Source organism: Siniperca chuatsi, linkage group LG17 (genome assembly GCF_020085105.1).
Source record: "Siniperca chuatsi isolate FFG_IHB_CAS linkage group LG17, ASM2008510v1, whole genome shotgun sequence".
Lineage (NCBI taxonomy): Eukaryota > Metazoa > Chordata > Actinopteri > Centrarchiformes > Sinipercidae > Siniperca > Siniperca chuatsi.
Window position 1 is genome coordinate 9,359,477 of NC_058058.1, and position 19,651 is coordinate 9,379,127.

The following is a 19,651-nucleotide window of genomic DNA, read 5'->3' on the forward strand; positions in this document are numbered from 1 at the left end:
ACAAAGTTGGAAAGTAAGTCAGGACAAATATGTAAAGTTGCTCTTTCAGGGCTTTGCGTAAGACAAAACTACAAGATGCATTCTTTTTTCCTTCTGGCTTCAGTGGCCTTACACTATCCAAATCCCCAAATCAAAATCCACCTCGAATGAATTGCGGTGCATTACAAATGAGGAAGCAGTGGCAGGGATTTCTTTTTTAATGAGGACAAAAACTTATCACCACATCTAACCTGAAACGCTTCATTTGCTGCTGCCTGCCAGCCAGTACTTCCCAGTAGAATTCTGGGGTTAAAACTGTAGAGTTTCAGCGCAGTTCGCTCAGGGCCCTGGCAACAAACGATGGCCTCCCTCCCACACCCCCGAACATTTAAACCCAGCTCAGTTTGCCCAAAGCAATCTAAGCTCGGGAGTCGAAAGGTCACTTTAAATAAATAAAGAATTGGGAGATCACTAAGCATCCCACACACAGAGTGAGCAGCACTTTGAAAGGATAGCCAAGGCTACACCATTTAGCATTCAGTAGCCTGAAGCAATCCATGAGGCTGACAGTCTGAGAACAGAAAGCCCAAGTCCAGATTGACTCCCACTCACTTGCCATGACTACATCAGTCACATTGCTCTTTTAGCTAAACTTCTGGCCTGTTTGTCACTGCACTGTTTGCTGTTGTCAGCTATGAGAAGTGACAACTACGTGGAATTAATTCATTGCCTCAGGTTGAGGCCCGGCCAGTGTTTTGACCAGCATTTCATTACAATATGTTTATATTTTTATGTCTCTCAACTTTTACCCTCTCAAAGTTTACAGGAATTAGCACTGGGAAATAGCAACACAGGTGACAAGACTAAAAATTGGACATGAATACTTATCTTTTTTCTACATCTTCCAAATAAAAGCAGTATTGTTGGAATGGAAGAGCACACTCCCTGTGAGACCATGTAGGCAAGATTACACACTATGCCAGTGGAACTCTATTCTCAGGTTTTAGGAGGAACTTCACAAGCCTTTAAAAAGTAAACTCAATTGGATTTGCAACCCGTATTCACACCACATCCCCACACACATACACAACAAAATATAGTCTCAAGGGCATACACAAGCCAGGTGCATGGACCCAAACACACACCGCACTCTTGAGATACAGTATTCACAAGTGACTTCGCACACCTACATACACACATACACACACACACACACACACACACACACACACACACACACACACACACGCCCTTTGTCGTTGCAGGAGCCCAGCTTGTTACATCATCCAGATGGGAGTTTATCAGAGACTGATCAGCAGCAGCCTGAAGACTCTCAAAGGCTGTTTTGTCTTCCTCTTGCCTGAAACTCCCTGAACCCACAGATTACCTTCCAGTCGTGGGTATTTGTTTACCACGGCCTGAATTTGCAAGTCTTTATCATGGCTGCCTGCCGTCACTGAGGAGAAGTGCTTTACACGCAGTTTATCAGTGCAAGTCCACTGGTAATCCATATCTTTACTTGACTAACTTTTTAGTTTGTTCAGTCAGTCAGGACGACATATAATTAAGATTATTGCATTTTCTGATACTGGCTATTATCGTGATCATTCAAATGAGTGTCATGGTCAACATATAGAATGCAGAAGTTGCCCAAACTATCTTATCAATAATAACAAACAGATAAAACGAGGCCTGTTCTTCATTGAAAACCAGGATCCAAAATGTGAAAGAAAGGGAATATGTTTGCCCCTTTTGAGTTCACATGAGGTTCAGAAACAAGTTTTTCTGCTTCATAGAAACTAAAAAAACAAGCGACACAAAAACTTTAGGAAGGTGTATCATACGATATAGCAACAGTGTTTTCTGTGTTATCCCAAATACTATGATGACATGAAAAACAACTTACTACTGTTGCACCAAAGTAGCCTCAGTCTGTGCTGCTCATTTATTACCATTACATTTAAGTCAAAGAGCAAAGCATGATTTTCAAATAAATACCTGTTCTGAAGGTACATCCACAATCCTCAAAGACTCCTCTAACCATCTGGATAAAAAGATATTGCACCCAAAAACAAACAAACAAAAAATAAAAGAAAGATTTTTAACCCGTTTCTCAAGTTGCAACTGTATTTCCTAATTCACTTAGCTGGAAATTACATATGTCCTTCCTCTTTTTGTAAAACAAGCAAAAAAATGTGCATGTTATTTTGTATGAAAACATATAAGGTTGGAAAGAAAAATCAGTATATACTTATCATACATTTTTTATATTTTAGTTCATGTTGTACGAGTTGAGAAAGGAGACATGTCATGTCCGGCTACCACCTCTGGAATAGTAAAACAACTTAGGAAACTGGTTAAAAATATTTTTTATTGGAAAAAGCATTTGCTTTTTTACCCTGTATGTAAAATGTGTCACTTCCTGTATATTTCTTCCTCCACAAGTGGGCCAATTTCCCGCACATGGCCATGCTGAGACCAGGATTTAATTTGGGAAGAAAGGGAGAATCTACATTATTTCAAACCCAACTCTTTGATTTTGGCAGATAAAAAAGGGTTGTTTTATATAACAATCTTGCTTAGTCCAGCTTTTAAGGTTTCACAGCTTCTCATATCTCAGACCTGCTACAGTCCTGTGAAGGAGTGAGACCAAAGCATGAATGAAAAGGGGAATTTGGGGTGGAAATATTAGAAGTGTACACAAGGAAGGATGGAGGAGTGGAGTGAGGTGACGCTCGCTGGAATGACTCCTAGTCCTCACCGCTGTCAGACCACACAGCTCCAAAATGTTCCATGACAGTTGGAATACGGGGGATACATTGGGAGTACATTGGGTGCCTTTGATGGTGCAGCAGTGAACACTGCAGTCTCTGCTGAAGCTCTACTGTGTCTCTCCTTCTCATCTGCAATCAAGAGAAATGTTTAATGATGTGAACAACCCACAATACATTAAAAAGACAAGCATTTTTCACCATCTTCTCTGGTTAACACAATCCTGGTTTCAAGTGTCATTTACCAACCAGACATTATTCCCATTAGAGTTGCAAGCAATTAAGTGCAAAGTCCCCCAGGCATAAACAAAAGTAAGATTTCTCAAAAGAGATATAGTGGTGGTAGGTTTGTCAGTTGTGTGGCTTTTCCATCAGGGTGCAGAGATTCTAAATAGGATTCTTGATTCTTGTATGAAGAAACTAATGAGAAAATATAAGGCTACTAGATGGGCTGCAAAATAGCCATCGACACAGAATTCAGGATTCACATTTTCATTGCCGTCAACAAAACTTTTCCTATATGGACTGCTTAGCATTGTATTAAGACAGCAGCAGCCCTCTGGAACAGCACCCAGGCCTCTTCATCACCAGCATATTCCGATGATGAGCGCTGGCCAACCACAGGATCCTGGCCTGTCTCCCAGCCAGCCCTGCTAATTAGTCCCCCTCTTCTGAGCTAATTGGTCGATAAAAAATGAGGATGGCCTCTTCACCCAGCCCGAGTGTTTTGCCACCAAATGGCAGTGGGGAGGATTATGCGGGCTTATGAGGCATGGTGACACTCAGTGAGAACCACTCCTCTGCTATTAATTTCCTTGTCAAGCGGGTGGCCTTTGCTGTGTCACTTTGGTTTGTTAGTGGATACGAGAAAACGTTAGTCTGGGGTTGACTTCCAACAACTTATTCTCATTCAATGTCTTCATATTCTAACTATTTTGCAGTGTTAGTTTGGTACAAATGAACAATCAAATAATTCATTTGAGTGGATGCTGAGTCCTGTAGGTGATATCAGTGTTACATGTTACAGGTAAATTGCACAGGGCTTATCTTGTGTAGCTTTTGATTTTCTTTGCCCTGTCGGGAGTATGGTTTAGTGAAAAAAATGCAGTAGGGCCAATGTAAAAAAAAACAAAAAAAAAACACCCTTGTTGTTGAGACACAATACTGTACCATGGAACCGCAATTTACCCATTTGAGTCCAGTCCTTTTATCATTGTTGCATGTCATACTTCTCTCTCTCTCTTCTCGTTTCCTGTCTGTCTCTACAGCTGTCTAATAAATGCAATAAATGTTTTTTTAAAACACGATATAAAAAAGACAAAAAGCTCAGAAAATACTTAAGTATATATATTGTTACTTAGTGGTCACTTAGAAAGAATAAAAGAAAGAAAGAAATTATTTACAAATAAATAAATATGTGTACTATCTAATGTACAACCCACAGTAGATGCTGAATGTGAAAAATTGCTTGCATATTCTGTTCATATTCTTTTTTCTATATTTCTGGAAGGTTTTTGCTCCGCTCTTTATTGCTATATTTATGGCTACAAGATCAAAATTGGACACATTCAGGTTAAAGGGATACAGTGAATATCAATTTGTAGTCATACCGAAACAGTAAAATTGAGTCAATTTAAAACAAATAATGACCAAAGTGTTTTTGTGGAGAAATGAAAAAATAAAATTAGATCATTAAAAGTTAAAAGATAAATAATGAAGTAGATACGTGAATTCGACAAAATAAAAGCAACCAAGCAACCATGGATGCGTTGATAATGACTATAGATTATGAGTTAGAGTATGAGTTTAATCCAGCTAGAATGAGTGCAAACGTGGCTGTGAGAGTTCAGTAGCCACCACTGAGAACAGAATTTCTCACTGTGGCAGTCTCTTTCACTGAGGGTGCTTTGCTCTCTGGCACATCAACAAACAACTTCCATAGGCTTACAATTAGATAATTTGCACATGCGGAGGAGTCCGGTTATGAATGGGTGCATTCCCCAAGTCCCGCCTCTTCCGTTCCCACAGACGGACCAATCAGCGGCGCCCATGCGCATCGATGGGACGTCACGTCAGCTGCCGTCGTGTCGGGATTGGAATGTTACCGACTAACAATCGGAACAACTGAGCACTCGGTAATTGGACACTAGGATCAAGGAATCTCGTCCTTTTGAACATTTTCTCAGCTATTTACCCAGTCTGAGGTTAGCGTTTGTTTCCCTCGTGTCGACCGGATAACTTCGCCTGTTGCGGGGCTCCCCGCCGAGCCAGGTTTTATTCTATATCAGCGCGTATGAGGGTTTGTGGGGAGGTTGTAATAAATAAGAAGAGAAATGCAGGGATTCGTCAGGTTACAGTTGTACCGCTGAGCTGCCCCTTACGCTACGACGCTTCTGCCGGTTTTTTGCTTCTCTTCACACGGGACCATGGAGTGATAAAAGAGGGGGAATAGGACGAATTCACCCTGAGGCATTTGGATCCGAGCGCGGCGGCCACAGCGACGGGTTTTTACACTCCTTGGTCAATGTGTTACCGAGTTTAACATCCAAACCGGGGTATACCTTTCCGTCTGGGAGAGCCTCTGGGACCCCTGCCGCTGTTCATCCAGGGGGAGAGACTTCCCAGACGGCTGTCGGACAATTTTTGATTTGAATAGACCCATATAGCCAGCCTGAATGAGGCTGAGAAGAAGCGCAGGGGAAGAGACCCGCTGCGTGTGATTGTCCGGGCAGCACTGGTCTTTTTAGGTGCACCCAAGCCCCGCTGAAGGCGCCGTGCGATATGGTGAAACTCTACAGAAGAGGGAGAACTGGACAATACTTTTAAAATCGCCCACATGCACTGGATCAATTGCTGGATTTGGGAACCGAATACGCAGAAGGAGGGTTGGGGATCCTTGGAAGCTGCCGGAGGATGGAGCGGTCTAGCCGGGGTTGGTGAGAGCCTAACTTCGGGCCACTTTACATTTCTAATTCCTAAACAACTCGCCCCTGTTCCCAGGACACATGCAGGCCAAAAAACGCTACCTGATCCTGCTCTCCGCCGGTGCATGTCTAGTGCTTCTCTTCTACCTCGGAGGGGTTCAGCTTCCAGCGGCGAGCAGGAGCCGGCATGACCGCAGCCGAAATGGGTACCGGCCCGACCAACCCTGGCCTCACTTCTCGGACCCTTTACACCTCTTCCTCCCCTGGGATCAGACGGACACCGAGGAGTACAACCTGCACATATCTCCGAGGCAGAAGAGGGACGTCAACACGAGTGTTTACAAAGGCAAACGGTGCCGCATGGACTCATGCTTTGATTTCTCTCTGTGTCAAAAGAACGGATTCAAAGTTTACGTTTACCCGCAGCAGAAGGGGGAGAAGATCTCAGATAGTTATCAGAATATTTTATCGACCATTGAAGGGTCCAGGTTTTACACCTCAGACCCCGGACAGGCATGTCTGTTCGTCCTAAGTCTGGACACTCTGGACCGGGACCAGCTGTCCCCGCAATACGTCCACAACCTGAAGACCAAGGTCCAGAACCTGCCTCTGTGGAACGACGGCAGGAACCACCTCATATTTAACTTGTACTCGGGGACGTGGCCGGACTATACGGAAGACTTGGGCTTTGACATCGGTCAGGCCATGTTGGCCAAAGCCAGCATCAGCACCGAGAACTTCAGGCCCAACTTCGACGTATCCATCCCCCTCTTCTCCAAGGAGCACCCGAGGACCGGCGGAGAGAGGGGGTACCTCAAGTACAACTCCATCCCGCCTTTTAGAAAATACATGCTGGTGTTCAAGGGGAAGCGCTACCTGACAGGTATCGGCTCGGACACCAGGAATGCCTTACATCACGTCCACAACGCAGAGGATGTGGTGCTGCTCACCACCTGCAAGCATGGCAAAGACTGGCAGAAGCACAAGGACGCACGCTGTGACAAGGACAACGCAGAGTATGACAAGTAAGTTCCAGTTACTGGGGTGGTTGATTGGAAAAAGTTTATTTTATATTATTTTAATGGTCTTAAACTTTTACGCACCAAAATCCGTGTGCATGGAGCTGTCACCCACATCTGAAACAGCAACAGACGCGCATCCTTCAGGGTTCTCATGCTTTGACGCACAATGTGATTTAGATGTGTGTGTGTGTGTGTGTGTGTGTGTGTGTGTGTGTGTGTTTGTTGAGCCATTCAAATTCACTTAGACTCTGTCCTTCCTAACTGAAAATAGGTATTAACCAGAAACATAGAATATAAGTTTACTTCCCCCCTTTAAAATCTAGATTTATAAATCACACTAAGAAATGTAAAACTCTGGAAATAAAACTGATTAACTATCAACAACTGTGAGCCTTAATAGTTAACCAACCTTTTTATGTCCCACTACTTGACTGGTTTTTACCCTCCGCTCCACCTCCTTGCTCCCTTTCAAGCATGAAGTAAAATATCTCCAGCCAGTCTATTAGCTCCCTGGACACCCCTCTCCCCTCCCGCCTTTCCTATGAAGGAATTCACCCCCTTCCACTACCTTCTAGCTCTACTCCACAGAGAGCACAGCAGCAGCCTTTACCAGGATATGCAGAGACATGTTCGATTTGCACCCTGTACTTAGTGCAAATTAAGTGAAAGTCAACGGTGGTGAGCGTTTTCTCTGAATTAGTATCAGTTTTACAGTGACTTTATCATGACAAAATGCCGCTTCCCTTTTAAAGGTGCATGTAGTTTAGTTTGCGTAGGTTGTGGTGTGTAACAAGTTTGGTTTAATTATGAGGTGATTTCGTGCGAATAAATCAGTCATAATGGGTTAATTATCACCTTCATTTCCAGGAGTTAGTGCCATCTTTTCCACTTAGCCCCCAGGGACAGTTGATTACCTCTAATTTTGGAGGTCTCAGTTTTGTCAAGGTGGTAATTAATGATTCCCCCTTGGGATCAACAGCTGTACTTGAATGCTTGGTATGGTTTAATGTAGAAGGCAGTGTTTGATGTTTACATAGCTGTATTATGTAGTGAACTCCACTGTCAGGTTCATTTGCCTGTGAGTGACATTGGTTTGATCTAGATTTATCAACCTGTGGATCTTATGCCTTTGTAAAGCCTGGATAAACTCAGGCATGTGATAACAGCACTTGTCGTCATTGTTCCGAGTGGGTGGGTGTGCGTACCTGTACACACACCATGTCAAGGTTAAGGGAAAGGACAGATGGGGAACATATGGAAAGTTAACCTACACATATTTCCATCCAATTAATCAGAAAGACAGAGAAAGGAGCTGTGGGGGAAGATAAGAAAGATTTTAAACCAAACATACGTTGGGTTGAGGGAGGAAGTAGCTCTCCTTGAACTTGAAATGAACTCAAAAACCTCCAACTCCTCACAGACAAACCGATAATGCAAAAAAGGGAGCTCTAACAAAACTTCACATGCATGCACTTGTCTATCCATTCGTCACCCCCCCCCCCTTCTCTCTAACACACACACACATTCTCTCCCTCGCTGTCTCCCTGGATGCCTTGGGCTCGGTGTCACCTGGAGAGAGATATGTCATCCATTATCTGACATTCCAGTCGTCTCTGGACAGCCCACCTCTGCTCCGCTCTGCTCACGGCTCTGTTTCCCAACGGATCGGGCCTTGTTTTCCCAGAGGTAGCTCTGTCTCGAGAACATCTCTGTACCATAATCAGCTGATTGACACAGCTGATCGCAGTGAGTTCAGGGAACCCGAGGCTTTCACTGCCCAGTCTTTCCACTGTAGTGTGTTTCACGGTTGATTTATTTTGATCAATACCGCTGCCTGTTAGTCATTTCATTTCCAGCATCGATACTGCATTTGATTTCTGTCCCCACTAAAACTCAGTAAATCCAATTTCATTTTTACGCAACACTTTTACAGTGTTTAGCATGCAGTTTTCTTGTTTTTCTGTGCATCTCAGTGATTTTCATACTTCTTTGTGAACCATTTGTGAGTTGACTTTTCTCGTGTTTTAGAGATGATTATGGTTATAACCTGTGTTTAGATTGCAAGCCTACTTTGGCATTTGGCAACATAGTGAAACCAATACATGTATTAAATTAATCAATAAATCAATCCGTGAATTCCTGTTCTGATTTAGCTGCCTGTTTAAATTTAATCAAACGGATGGCTTTCATTTTAATCTAATTTAAACCCCTTTGGGTGCCAACCTGTGCTTTGCAAAAACCCTGACGTAGCACTCTCAGGTAAATGGATCTATATGCAGCCGGCCCGTTGTTAGTGCTCCGTTTCCACAGGCTGAGGGCGGACAGATGATGCCTTGCAGGGACGCTGTGGTGCAGACTCAGGAATGCACACACGTGTCAGAGCAGCTGTTTGAGGTTGAGGAAGGAGCACTGCCAAGGCAGGCTGTCTGGCTGTACAGTATATGTTCGTACCTGGATGCTCTTTGAATGTGGCCTGGCATACCTTGAACCCAAAAGAAGTGATGGGGTCATCTCTGGCCTTATCTACTATCTGCTCAGTTGTTTGCAATCGATATGCATCCACCAACTGACCACAAACACGCACCCAAACATAAATACATAAGTACACACTGCCATGTCTGGTGCTGCAGAACTATGCCACATCCAGGCTCATCTTTGCCTCCCTGACCTTTGACCCCGTTGCCTTCCAGAGGAATGCTGCTCCACAAAGGAATGCAGCAGCAGCAGGAGGGAAGTCTGAAAGTCAGTATATAGGTACCTGAACCAGCTCCCACCCACACACCATGCATGCACACAAAAGCACCACGCTCTACACATTTATTCAATTGATTTTCTTAGCTGCAATAGCTTTCAATTGGAGTCACTCTGGTTCACTTCCCTGGCCAAGCACTGATGAAAGGGCCCTTTCACTGCTACATTATCCACTGAGTTTTCAGGTCTTTCTAACAATGATCCTGGGAGAGGACAGTGAAAGGCTATTACAGCCTCGACAATTGAAAAATTTCACGTTAGCTGGGATTTTGCTGTAATGCTATGCCTTGTGGTGACTAAACCTCCTTTACTGGCATACTCTTAACTAATGTGTGCTATTTTCTGTGTCCAACTTTGTGATTTCAGTTGTAGGAAATAAAGTTCTTATTTCTTTTAAATAGGAAGTCAAATTTTGTGACCCGTTACTTCCTGTTTCAGTAATGAATCACTTCAGATATGGATTTAGATCTGTACTATGTCACCTAAAGGAGACTAAACAGTCATTCTAATTTGCCCTACACTTTTCTCTATACAATGGCATACCCATGTAGCCCAACATTAAATCCAGCATGTAAGTACTGTAAGTGCCCCTTGTTTCACTGCCAGGCATATTATCCTGCACAAATCAAAAGTGCAATCTCATCTAATATCATGAGTCAATTGCTTAAAGTACATCATCATTACTATTGAGCGTTCCATTAAAGTCCAACTGCACATATTCATTTTATTTTCTCTTTGTTAAGCCTTTCTCTGGCTAACTGCAGCGTCATCATCCCCCATTTAATACTTAACCAGCTTTGTTGGCTCGTATTGACTTTGTACTTTAGCTACTTCAATGGCAGCTGCTGCTCAAGGTCACCCGGGGGACTTGAAATCAGAGTTAGAGAGGAAGGGCAATAAAGAGAGAGAGAGAGATTTAGAGAATGAGAAAGTCAAGAGGAGATACAGAAAATGTGTCTGTGTTTGCGCATGCCTGAAAGTGCGTGTGGAAGGAGAAGAAGAGCAAGTGGGTGTGAGATTGAGTGATAATAGTGCGCAGTGTATGTCGAAATGTGCTGCATGAGTTCGGATGAAAGAAATGGAGAGTCCAGAAAATAGCGCGTGTAGTGGGATTTTTCCCCATTAGGAGTCAGTGACAGTAACATCAACCAAGTGCTGCTGCGTTTTCATTCTCACAACTATGTCATCAGCAGAAATTTTCCCACTTGAGAAAATTCTCTCAAAAGCATGAGTGGCTGAGAGGGAGAAAAAAGGGAAAGGAGGCCAGCCTCTTGTCCTCCCTTTTTTCATTTTCCTCTCTTTCCTGTTTTACTTTCCCTTATCTACCTACTGGTTCTTTTTACGTTCCTCTTTCTCCTCCCTCTCTCCCTCCGTGCTTCCCTGTCTCTATCAGAACGACATGGAAACACTGATGTGATTTGGCTCGGGATGGCTCCCCGTCACATTTCCATTTCCCTCTTTTTTTTTTTTCTTTTTTTTTGAATGACGAAGCGACGGTTGACATTTTGTTGACACAACGCCACAGAATGAGAGGCAGAAGCTGATCTGGGCCAAGTGAAGAAAACCAGCAACATTTCCTCTCCACCTTATCTCAGTAAAACACTATGAGTGGGAATAACCGGCATTCACCTGAATGCCAGCGCGGCGGCGGCGGCGTCTGATAGTGGACTCCTGTTGGAGATTTGGAGTGCCAAGCAAGTAGCAAACACAGTCAAGTTGCTACCTGGCTGTTTAGCAGGAGAGGGTGTCACACTCCCCAGGTTGCCATTGTTTATTTTTCTGTTGTCAGATTAATAAATCATGAATATTTCATGATTGCCTGCTCCCTCTTAGATAAAGTACCAAGCTCATGATGGAGAATGTTAATGATGCAGAGGATAATGTGTTTGAATGCTGTGCAGCTTAATTAGGAGTCTGATATTTTGGTGGGTGCATCTGTGTAAGAGACAGATTTAAGCCTATAACTAGATAAATCCTGTTTGTTTTTTTATCTTATCAGCCCGTCTATCCATCTCACATCCCCACTGACTTCAATATCTCTTGTCTTTCTCTCTCTCTTGTCATTTCAACCGTCTCATTTGTGTATTTGAGTTTCTTCAGCCTCATTTGGTGTTATCTGGGGCAAGTCACTGTGTCACCGTTACATGAGAGAAGTCAACACAGCTTCATCAGTATTTCTGTGGTGGCTCCCGTCTGCCAGTGCATCTGTTTCTTTCATAACTGGTATTTTCTGAGCAGTCAACACTTAAGTTACAAGTGCTTAACTTTGTAACATTATTGGAAATCTGCAACAACAAAATAACAACAGTTATTTTTTAGATTCTTAGCTGAATCATTTAATCTATCATCTATCTATCATCTGATTAATGATTATCAAAACTGTTGACGTCGGTCAGTTGTCGATCAACTACTCAATTCATCTTCTAATCATTTCAGCTCTACTAATCTGCTCAAATGTATTAAGTTTGTGTTGCTACTTGTTTGCGTCTGTGTGACTTTTGGCCGTGTGTGGCTGCTCATCCATCCATGTCTTTTTTATTTGTGTCTCTGTGTGTGCGTGCATCCCTGTGTTTGGGTCATTGTATTCGTACATGGGCGCGTGAACACGAGCATGTGTGTGTGTGCGCGAGTGCACGTGGGATGACTGGGGACACGACCTCGCTGTCTGGCCCCTTGCTGATTGACGAAGGCAAAGCACTGACCCACATTCATTCAAGGATTACCAGCACAGCCAAGCCGCCCCTGGCCTCAGAGGTGGTGGTGGCGGCTGTGGTGGAGGGGGGCGGGGGCAAGAGAAGGAAAGAACTGGGGGGGACATGAACTCGGCTCACACACACACACATCGGATCAGACAGTGAAGCCCAAGTGAACCATCCTGCACCCCCTCCCAGGCCAGCTGCCGGCTTGTTGGTGGAGCGAGATTGATCAGCTGGGAGGGTTCCCCCAAAATGAAAATCAATGAGGGTATTAGCACAGCAGTGGGCCAGCCCCTGGAATCATTTCCTCTATTAAAAGCTGCTCACTTCCACTCTGGAGAAAAAAAACTGGTTCAGGCTTGTTGTGCTTGCGGTAACGGTAATTGAAAGAGTGAGGAATAACAAGGCTTCAAAATGCCTTCCCTTTCCTGGAATGTCATGAAAATTTTTAAGAGGATTGAATTAATAAGAGACATAGGCACAGTAGTAAACGTTGTAAACCACCTTCTCTCTTTCCCTCTCCTTTTCTTCCTGCCACTCTCAAAGCTCTCTCATCCTTAACTAGTGCTGATACAGAGATGTAAAAAGTTTGCAAGCAGACAGGTAACTGAGTAGCTGCGCAGTTTTTGGAAGGCTCTGACAGTGCAGAACAGAAGGAGAGCGCGAGAAAGAAACTGATTGGGTCCTTGTGAACTCAATTAAACTAGACAGGTATGTGACTGGCTGAAGCAAAAAGTGATGATCAGGACAGACACGTGATTGGCTTCTCATTAAATTCTCTGCTGAGGAGGGATGAAAGGAAGATATGGCTGCTGTCTGCAGGTTTGGCGAGCAAAATGAGTTCTGAGTTCTGACATCTGTCCTTGTTTTTTGGCAGAGAGACGAAATATTTTAAAAAAATCTCTCACGTCTCGTCTTTCTCTGTGTGGCACGGGACAAGCTGAGACGGGGCAACACTGCTCAGAGCGCACATTCCCAGCTTCAACTTTCCCACGTTCAGCTACTGCAGTGTTTTGCCATCGACCCACTGGTTTTTGTTGGGGGTTTTTAACCTATGAGTATCCAACATTAACTGAGTCAGCCTGAGAGCCAACACTTGTTTGTCTTCTGTCTCTTACTGTACCCACAAATTCTAATAGCAAAGTTTCTAATTTTAAAATATCTAATTGTGAGTTTTCTGACAAGTATTAAGACTATCTTGAAAGCTGCTCTAATCAATATTTTTATATATAAACTGACTTCATATAATGTGGCTGTTTGTCCCTCGAAGTGACAAACTTACTATTGTTTTTGTTTTGCAGCCCTCGACTTCACTCTCAATGCTCTCATCTCAGCTGTTTTCAGCGAAAAAGCTCAGATAAACCCACTGTATGCTATCAGCTTGGCACCAAACAGGAAACAGACAAAGTTAGCAACTAGCTACTTTAATTTCTGATTTAACAACAACATTTGTTCTCCCGTTCATCCCTCTTATTTGCTCATAGTACTAGTCAAGTGGACATGGGTTTCACTCTGAATGAATTAGGCTATAGTTATATGCCTGTTATCCTTTCACTACTTAACTGCAGAGCGTAGGGTTGTGCATGAGAGGTCAGGGTGTGTGTGTGTGTGTGTGTGGGAGCAAGGGGTTGCTGCTGGTCCCAGTGCTTCCAGTGTTCCTCTTCCTGAATGACTCTGCAGTCTCCGGGCTGTAGAGCACCTGGCCAGAGTTATCTCATCAATGGGGGGCAGTGGGCAGAAACTCTGGCCTATATCTGCTGTGGACACTGACACAGTCAGAGTTCAGACATGCACACATAGAGCTCATAGTTTAAAAAAATGAACATTACCTTCCAAATAAGAAAACAACACAAACTGATCAGAGTGTAGTCCAGCAGCATTGTCAGCAGTTGTTGCAGACCTCGCCTCCTGTGAGCTCTGTGACTCCCTCGGGGCGTTGCAGCAGCTCCACTGAGGAAACGGGGGGAGGTGGGGTAGTAGCTAATTTTTATGGCAGCTTTTATGGCCCCAAGAGGCCGTTCAGCAAATACCTACCGACGGCACATCAATGGGACGGCAGTTCGTTGACGTCAGCTTGCACGCTGACCTCCCTCCTTCGCTTCTCACCACCACAGGAGCAAAAACAAACACCCAGCCCCTCTGCTGGTATTCATATTCAAATAGTAATTGGCAAAAGGTGGAAATCTGAGTAAAGGCAAGGAGGAGGTGGTGGAGTGGGGGAGTTGAAGAGGGCAATAGCTTAAAAAAGCATTATGTCACTGAAGAATGTGTGCATGTCTCGATGTTTAAGGGGCCAAGGCTTTGAGGAGAGAAAGAGGGTTTTGTTGGAGCAGATCTGGCTGCCTGGCAGGCTAATGGAAGGGCTCTTTTCCCTGTCTGGTTCATCATGCTTTATGGCTCGGTTTGACTTCCACTCTTGGGGTGTAAAAGTTGGGGCTGCCCCCAGGCTCTCCAAAGGGGTCCTATTGTGCTAAAGTTTGCTCTCTTTCCAGTGGGAATGCTTGTGCCTTGTTGACACTGCGGCCTCTCCTTATGGTCCCCTTTTACTCCCTCATGTTTCACCCCTCTCCATCAACCCCAACTCTCCTACTGCTGCAACCCCTCTTCCTCATGCATCTCTTTCCTTTTGCTTAAAAGCAGGGGGGAGAACTGGCAACAATGGCTGCTCTCACAGCTCAAGCCATCGACAACCATGCCCTGGTTTGGCAGATTCCATGACACTTCACGGATCAGCGGCTAAGCCAAAACTAACTGGGGAGGAGGAGGAGGTGGAGGAGGAGAGGAGACTGTTACAAGGGAAGAAGGCATCTGGTCTCACCAAGGAGAGTCTCAGTATGCCCAGAGTGTGGGTGTATGATTGACCAGAGAGAGGAAGGAAAGAATCATTTTGGTTTATCACTGTTTTTCCCAGTTTCCTAGGCAGTTTGTTTGGTGGTGCTGTTGCATCGTGTTTATTCATGAGCTTGATGGGGCCTCCTTTTCAGATAAAGTAGAAGGAGTGCATGCTTGTTTTTTGGGAGACGATATAGGACAAAGTGCAGCTGCTGGTGGCAATGCTGGATATTTTAAATTAACGCCCACTCTCCTTCTCTACAATATCTTCCTGCCTTTTCTTCTCTTTGATCACAATTTCTCTCCTTCTCTTTTATGTAGTCATTTCTTCTTTCTCACACTCCCACAGGCTGAAAAGCCCACATACACAACTATTCAAGTCTCCTGAAAAAGCTTGCCTGCATTACTTGACTCTGGCCTTCTGTACGATCACATTACATCATTGATGGAAACATTTTAGGAATAAGGACATTTCTTTTTGATTGAGTCATTTCTAAAGAGCTTCAGTGGTTTGATGGCATTTTTCCACGGGTTCTGAACACAGTCTGCAGATCCAGCTAGTGTCAGATCTATATTCTTGTAAGCTGATATTCTGCTACTTTTTTCCCATTTGTTTCTTTCTGTGGCTCTATCGCTGAGCCGTAGGACGCTTTTCCTGTTTCAGTGGCTTAATTTTTACCCTGCTGCATCCTGACTGGTGGTGTCTATCCAACCGCATCCCTGCCATCAAAGCAAACCAAAAAAAAAAAACACAGTGGAGAAAGAGTTTGAGTGGGAAAAGCCAGTGATCTTGTCGAAATCTGATGCACTGAGGTAAAGGGAGAAAAGAATAAGATGAGGAGGAAAAAAGATGGAAGCCGTGTAGCAGAAAGAGCAGCAGAGCATCCTGGTTTGTTTAGCAGCTCGATGGGGTGTATTTTCTTAGTGGGGGTGAATTGAAGTGTTTATTTCCCCAGAAAGTTGTGACACGACAGCAGTTTGTTTTCAAAGCGTCTGCACCTTGTTTGCCTTTGCAGCTTGCTCGCTAGACACAACGTTCTCTGGCTGTCTGAAGTGAAACGGGTGAGAGGAGCAAGGAGACGTTTTTGATACTTCAGTTTATGCAATATATGGATCCTATAGTAAGAGGCATTGTTAGAGATATCTTTGTAAGGATGTGCGTTGGCACGTCCCCAACTTAACATACACTAATGACAGAAATGTTGAGCCAGCGGTAGCAGCACAATTTTTTTGATATATGGGCCAGTTAAATCTTGGTTCTGAGTGGCAAAATCATGGAACTTGACTTGATTAACAATATTCATTATCAGCCACAGTTGAGATGCACTTGACTTAAATGCCTACTGCTCTGCTAGAGGTGCTCATTGGCCATCAGTTAAAGACTTCCTGTACCAAGGAGCTCCCGCTAAAACTGCCAATGTAGGAATGTCATGTTTAAAACGGACATGGACGTGGGCAATATGGTGGTCAGCGGATGTGCATATGGTTTTGTCTATACTACATTTGGTGCCTGCGTAGGACGTGTTCACACATGCATTTGGCAGTGTACATACACTTTCGGGCATGGTAAGATTAAGTTTAAATCACGTGGACCCTTGCTGCTATACAAAAGCAGAGAGTATCATATGAGGTTTATCCAGTTTTGCCTGCTTTAAGAAGATAATGATGAATGAATGATAAATTATGTTTGTTCACTACTTGGATTTGAACCCCAAAGTCTGCAGAGGTGGACGAGTGTTCTGTCTCTGCATCACCTGGATGCCCAAACACTTATTTTTCAGAATCCAAGTGTGCCGCTGCTCAGGATAAGCCAGGGTTGATAGTACTTTGGCAGATTCTCAGGGTATGGACTGTACCTATTGCCATCGATCACCATCTACTGCCTGGCACTTTCAAAATACTAATTTAAACCAGGCAAAATGGTTAAATTAATTTAAAATCTACTCAGAGTCCAAAAGGCCTCTTTTCCTCATTATGTGTCTGCATGTTTGTATGAGTGCTTGAATTTCAAACACGTTTTCCCCTCTTACATGTGTGACATCTATAGTAGATGTCAAAAGATTTTGATGCACATTTAATCAGCAGCTGTGCCTGCTGTGTGATATTTTCAGTGTTTTCAGTATCATTTGCTTCTATATTGAGGTGATAGGTCAAATTCTCCTAAGGTTCCCCAGACACAGATATGTGTGTGTCTGTCTGTGTGTGAAAGGAAGCGCTTCTATTTGCTAGAGGACCCAGTCTGGGGTTTGTGGGGTATCTGGTGACTGGAGAGTATTTGCTCACAGCTACATAGCTTACTATCTATAAACACACATTTATATTCTGCTGGGATTGCTGACTTTTCAGGAGCTTAGGAGCGAATAATGTCTGAATATACCTGCTATTTATTGTGTGTTTGTCAGTCTTCACCTTTCTGTGGTCATGGAGAGTGTGTATTTTGTCTTTAGCCTGGACAGTGGCAGATTGCTTTTCTGTCTGAGTATCTGCAAAGTGTTTGCACTGTAGCCGACAAGGGGACAGACAGAGAATCCAGACAAGTATGTGTTACTTTTACACTGCAGTCTGAGCTGTATGTGTGTGTGTGGGCTAAATTGTGCATATGCATATGTGCATGGCTGTGCATGCTGCAAGGCCTGCGTGTGTTCCCTTTAGCAAAGTAGTGCTGATTCAGTAGTGTGTCCTTCCATTTCCACTTTTTTCCTGCTTTCCTCAGTGAATGTTCTTTTTAAGCCTTCAGGCAACCCCCCCCCCCCCCCGCTCAGCCTCTTCCTCCCTGTTCACACACACACAAACACACACATGCACATACACACACCCCTCCCTCCCGCATACTCAGCAGCATCTTGTTTGGCTGAAACCTGGCACTAACTCTAACTGTGGCCACTCATGTGAAACCCCCAGAAGCTACAAAACATGAATAATGTATCAGCAAGAGGAGGTTTTATTCATGTAGGCTATTTTTTTTTGCTCTTCATATTAAGTAGCATGTCCACACATACTCATGCAGTCACACAGTATGGAACAGCCTCCTCATAATCCTCGTAAGAGTACCAGCAGCCCCTGGATTCCACCAATATTTTCACTAAGCAGCACGGAGGCATCTGACTTCCTGTACTCTCCATTTTGACATGGAGAAAATTTCATTTGAATTTCATCCAGGATCAGAGAGTGACCTTAAAGGTCTGTTTTTTTGGGTGAACGCTGAGTGAATTTACTGAGTTCACACGGTCTGAGGAGCAGAGGAGATTCATTATTCAATAAATTGCATTTAATGTGAAGTATGAAGCGAGACCAAATGAGCCTCAAAGCCGGCGGCATCTCTGGATGCTGATACGCTTTTTAGAGGATGACACAGGGGAGGTTTTTGGGAACGGGAACAGACGGACTACATCTCCAAAAAATAGATGCGTTGCTTTGCATTTCCCAGCTGCCGTATCTATTGGGACGGCTGAGGCAAGTAGATCTAAGAGCTCTGTCATTACTAAGTTTGCTGTAGCTTTATCATTGCTGCCAGATCCGCTGTGCATTTTCCATTTTAAATCTCCTTAAATAAATCAGGAAATCTCCAGCTAAAGAAAAATCTTCAGAATCTCCTTTTCTCATTATATGTATTGTATGAACTTGATCTATAACACTTGCATATCTTGGATTTCTTCGCGGTTTGATCAGTCTCTTTTCCCTTGTTGATGTTAGTGATAAAGACATCTCCCTCTGCATCGGCTCTTGTGTCAGTGTTTCCGCTATTAACTAACTATTACTGTGGAGAAGACACTGGCATCCTCTCTGTAGTGCACATTTGATTAATAGTGAAAGAGTAAGTTGCTCTGTGACTCTGTAAACACATCTTATGGAACTTCACTTTAGCTTTTATGTAGATTTTTACCACATCTGGCCTGACTTAATTGTCTAATTTCATGTAACATGCACAGTTCCTCGTGTAGGATTATAGGTGTTGTGTACAGCTCTGAGCTGCTGTGATCAGAGTCCGTGCTCTGGGCACGCTGCCAACTGAAAGTCCAGAGAATGGTTACAGAAGAGAAAAGGTTGCAATCATCTTCATGACATGTTGGAAGTTTGAGGCTCGCCCACACTGTAAAAAGCGTCTGCACCTTCTCATTTAACCGCTTAACCAGTGTGTGACTCCATATTTTGTTTCTTTTGACTCACAAACTAAAACATTGCTCCTTCGTAGTCTTTCTATGTTTACTCCAAATTTCATTTTGTTTTAAAGATGAAACGCCTGTCCTTGCTTTTTAAAAAATATGTTCTCCTTAGTATTGCTTTCTCAGGGATGTAATAACATCTATCTTATTCACCTTTTCAATATTGCAATGGTCAAATGTTTTAAACTTCCTGACAAAAAAAAATCGTTAGCTACCGAGCGTTAGCCACGTCACATTGGCTAACCGTGTTAACATTGACAACGCTCACTGACGTGACATTTTTTTCTTAATTTACCCTCATAAACTTACTGTGTTTTCACTTTTCCTTCTTTGTGCTTTTTGTCACATCCTGATCAGACCCTGAAGTGTGTCCTCCTCTTCAGGTCAGACTTGTGTAGTAACTGTGCTGTCTAGTTAATGATTGTCAGATAGCATTACCCAACATAACCTTATCAAGGCCATATGTGTCAGGCTGTCACTCCTTATCAGTGTGTTACTACATGGATGGATGCA

The 19,651-nt window shown here is 43.6% G+C and overlaps 1 protein-coding gene across 1 annotated transcript in view; it reads left to right on the forward strand.

Annotated features, from left to right (window-relative positions):
• Positions 1-4,769: 4,769 nt before the first annotated feature.
• The window catches only part of ext1b (exostosin glycosyltransferase 1b), a 124,353-nt gene continuing 109,471 nt past the window's right edge, over positions 4,770-19,651 (forward strand). The window contains exon 1 of the mRNA XM_044170621.1: positions 4,770-6,699. Within this exon, the coding sequence (XP_044026556.1) occupies positions 5,756-6,699 (944 nt within the window). The 5' untranslated portion in view covers positions 4,770-5,755. The remainder of the gene's footprint in view (positions 6,700-19,651) is intronic.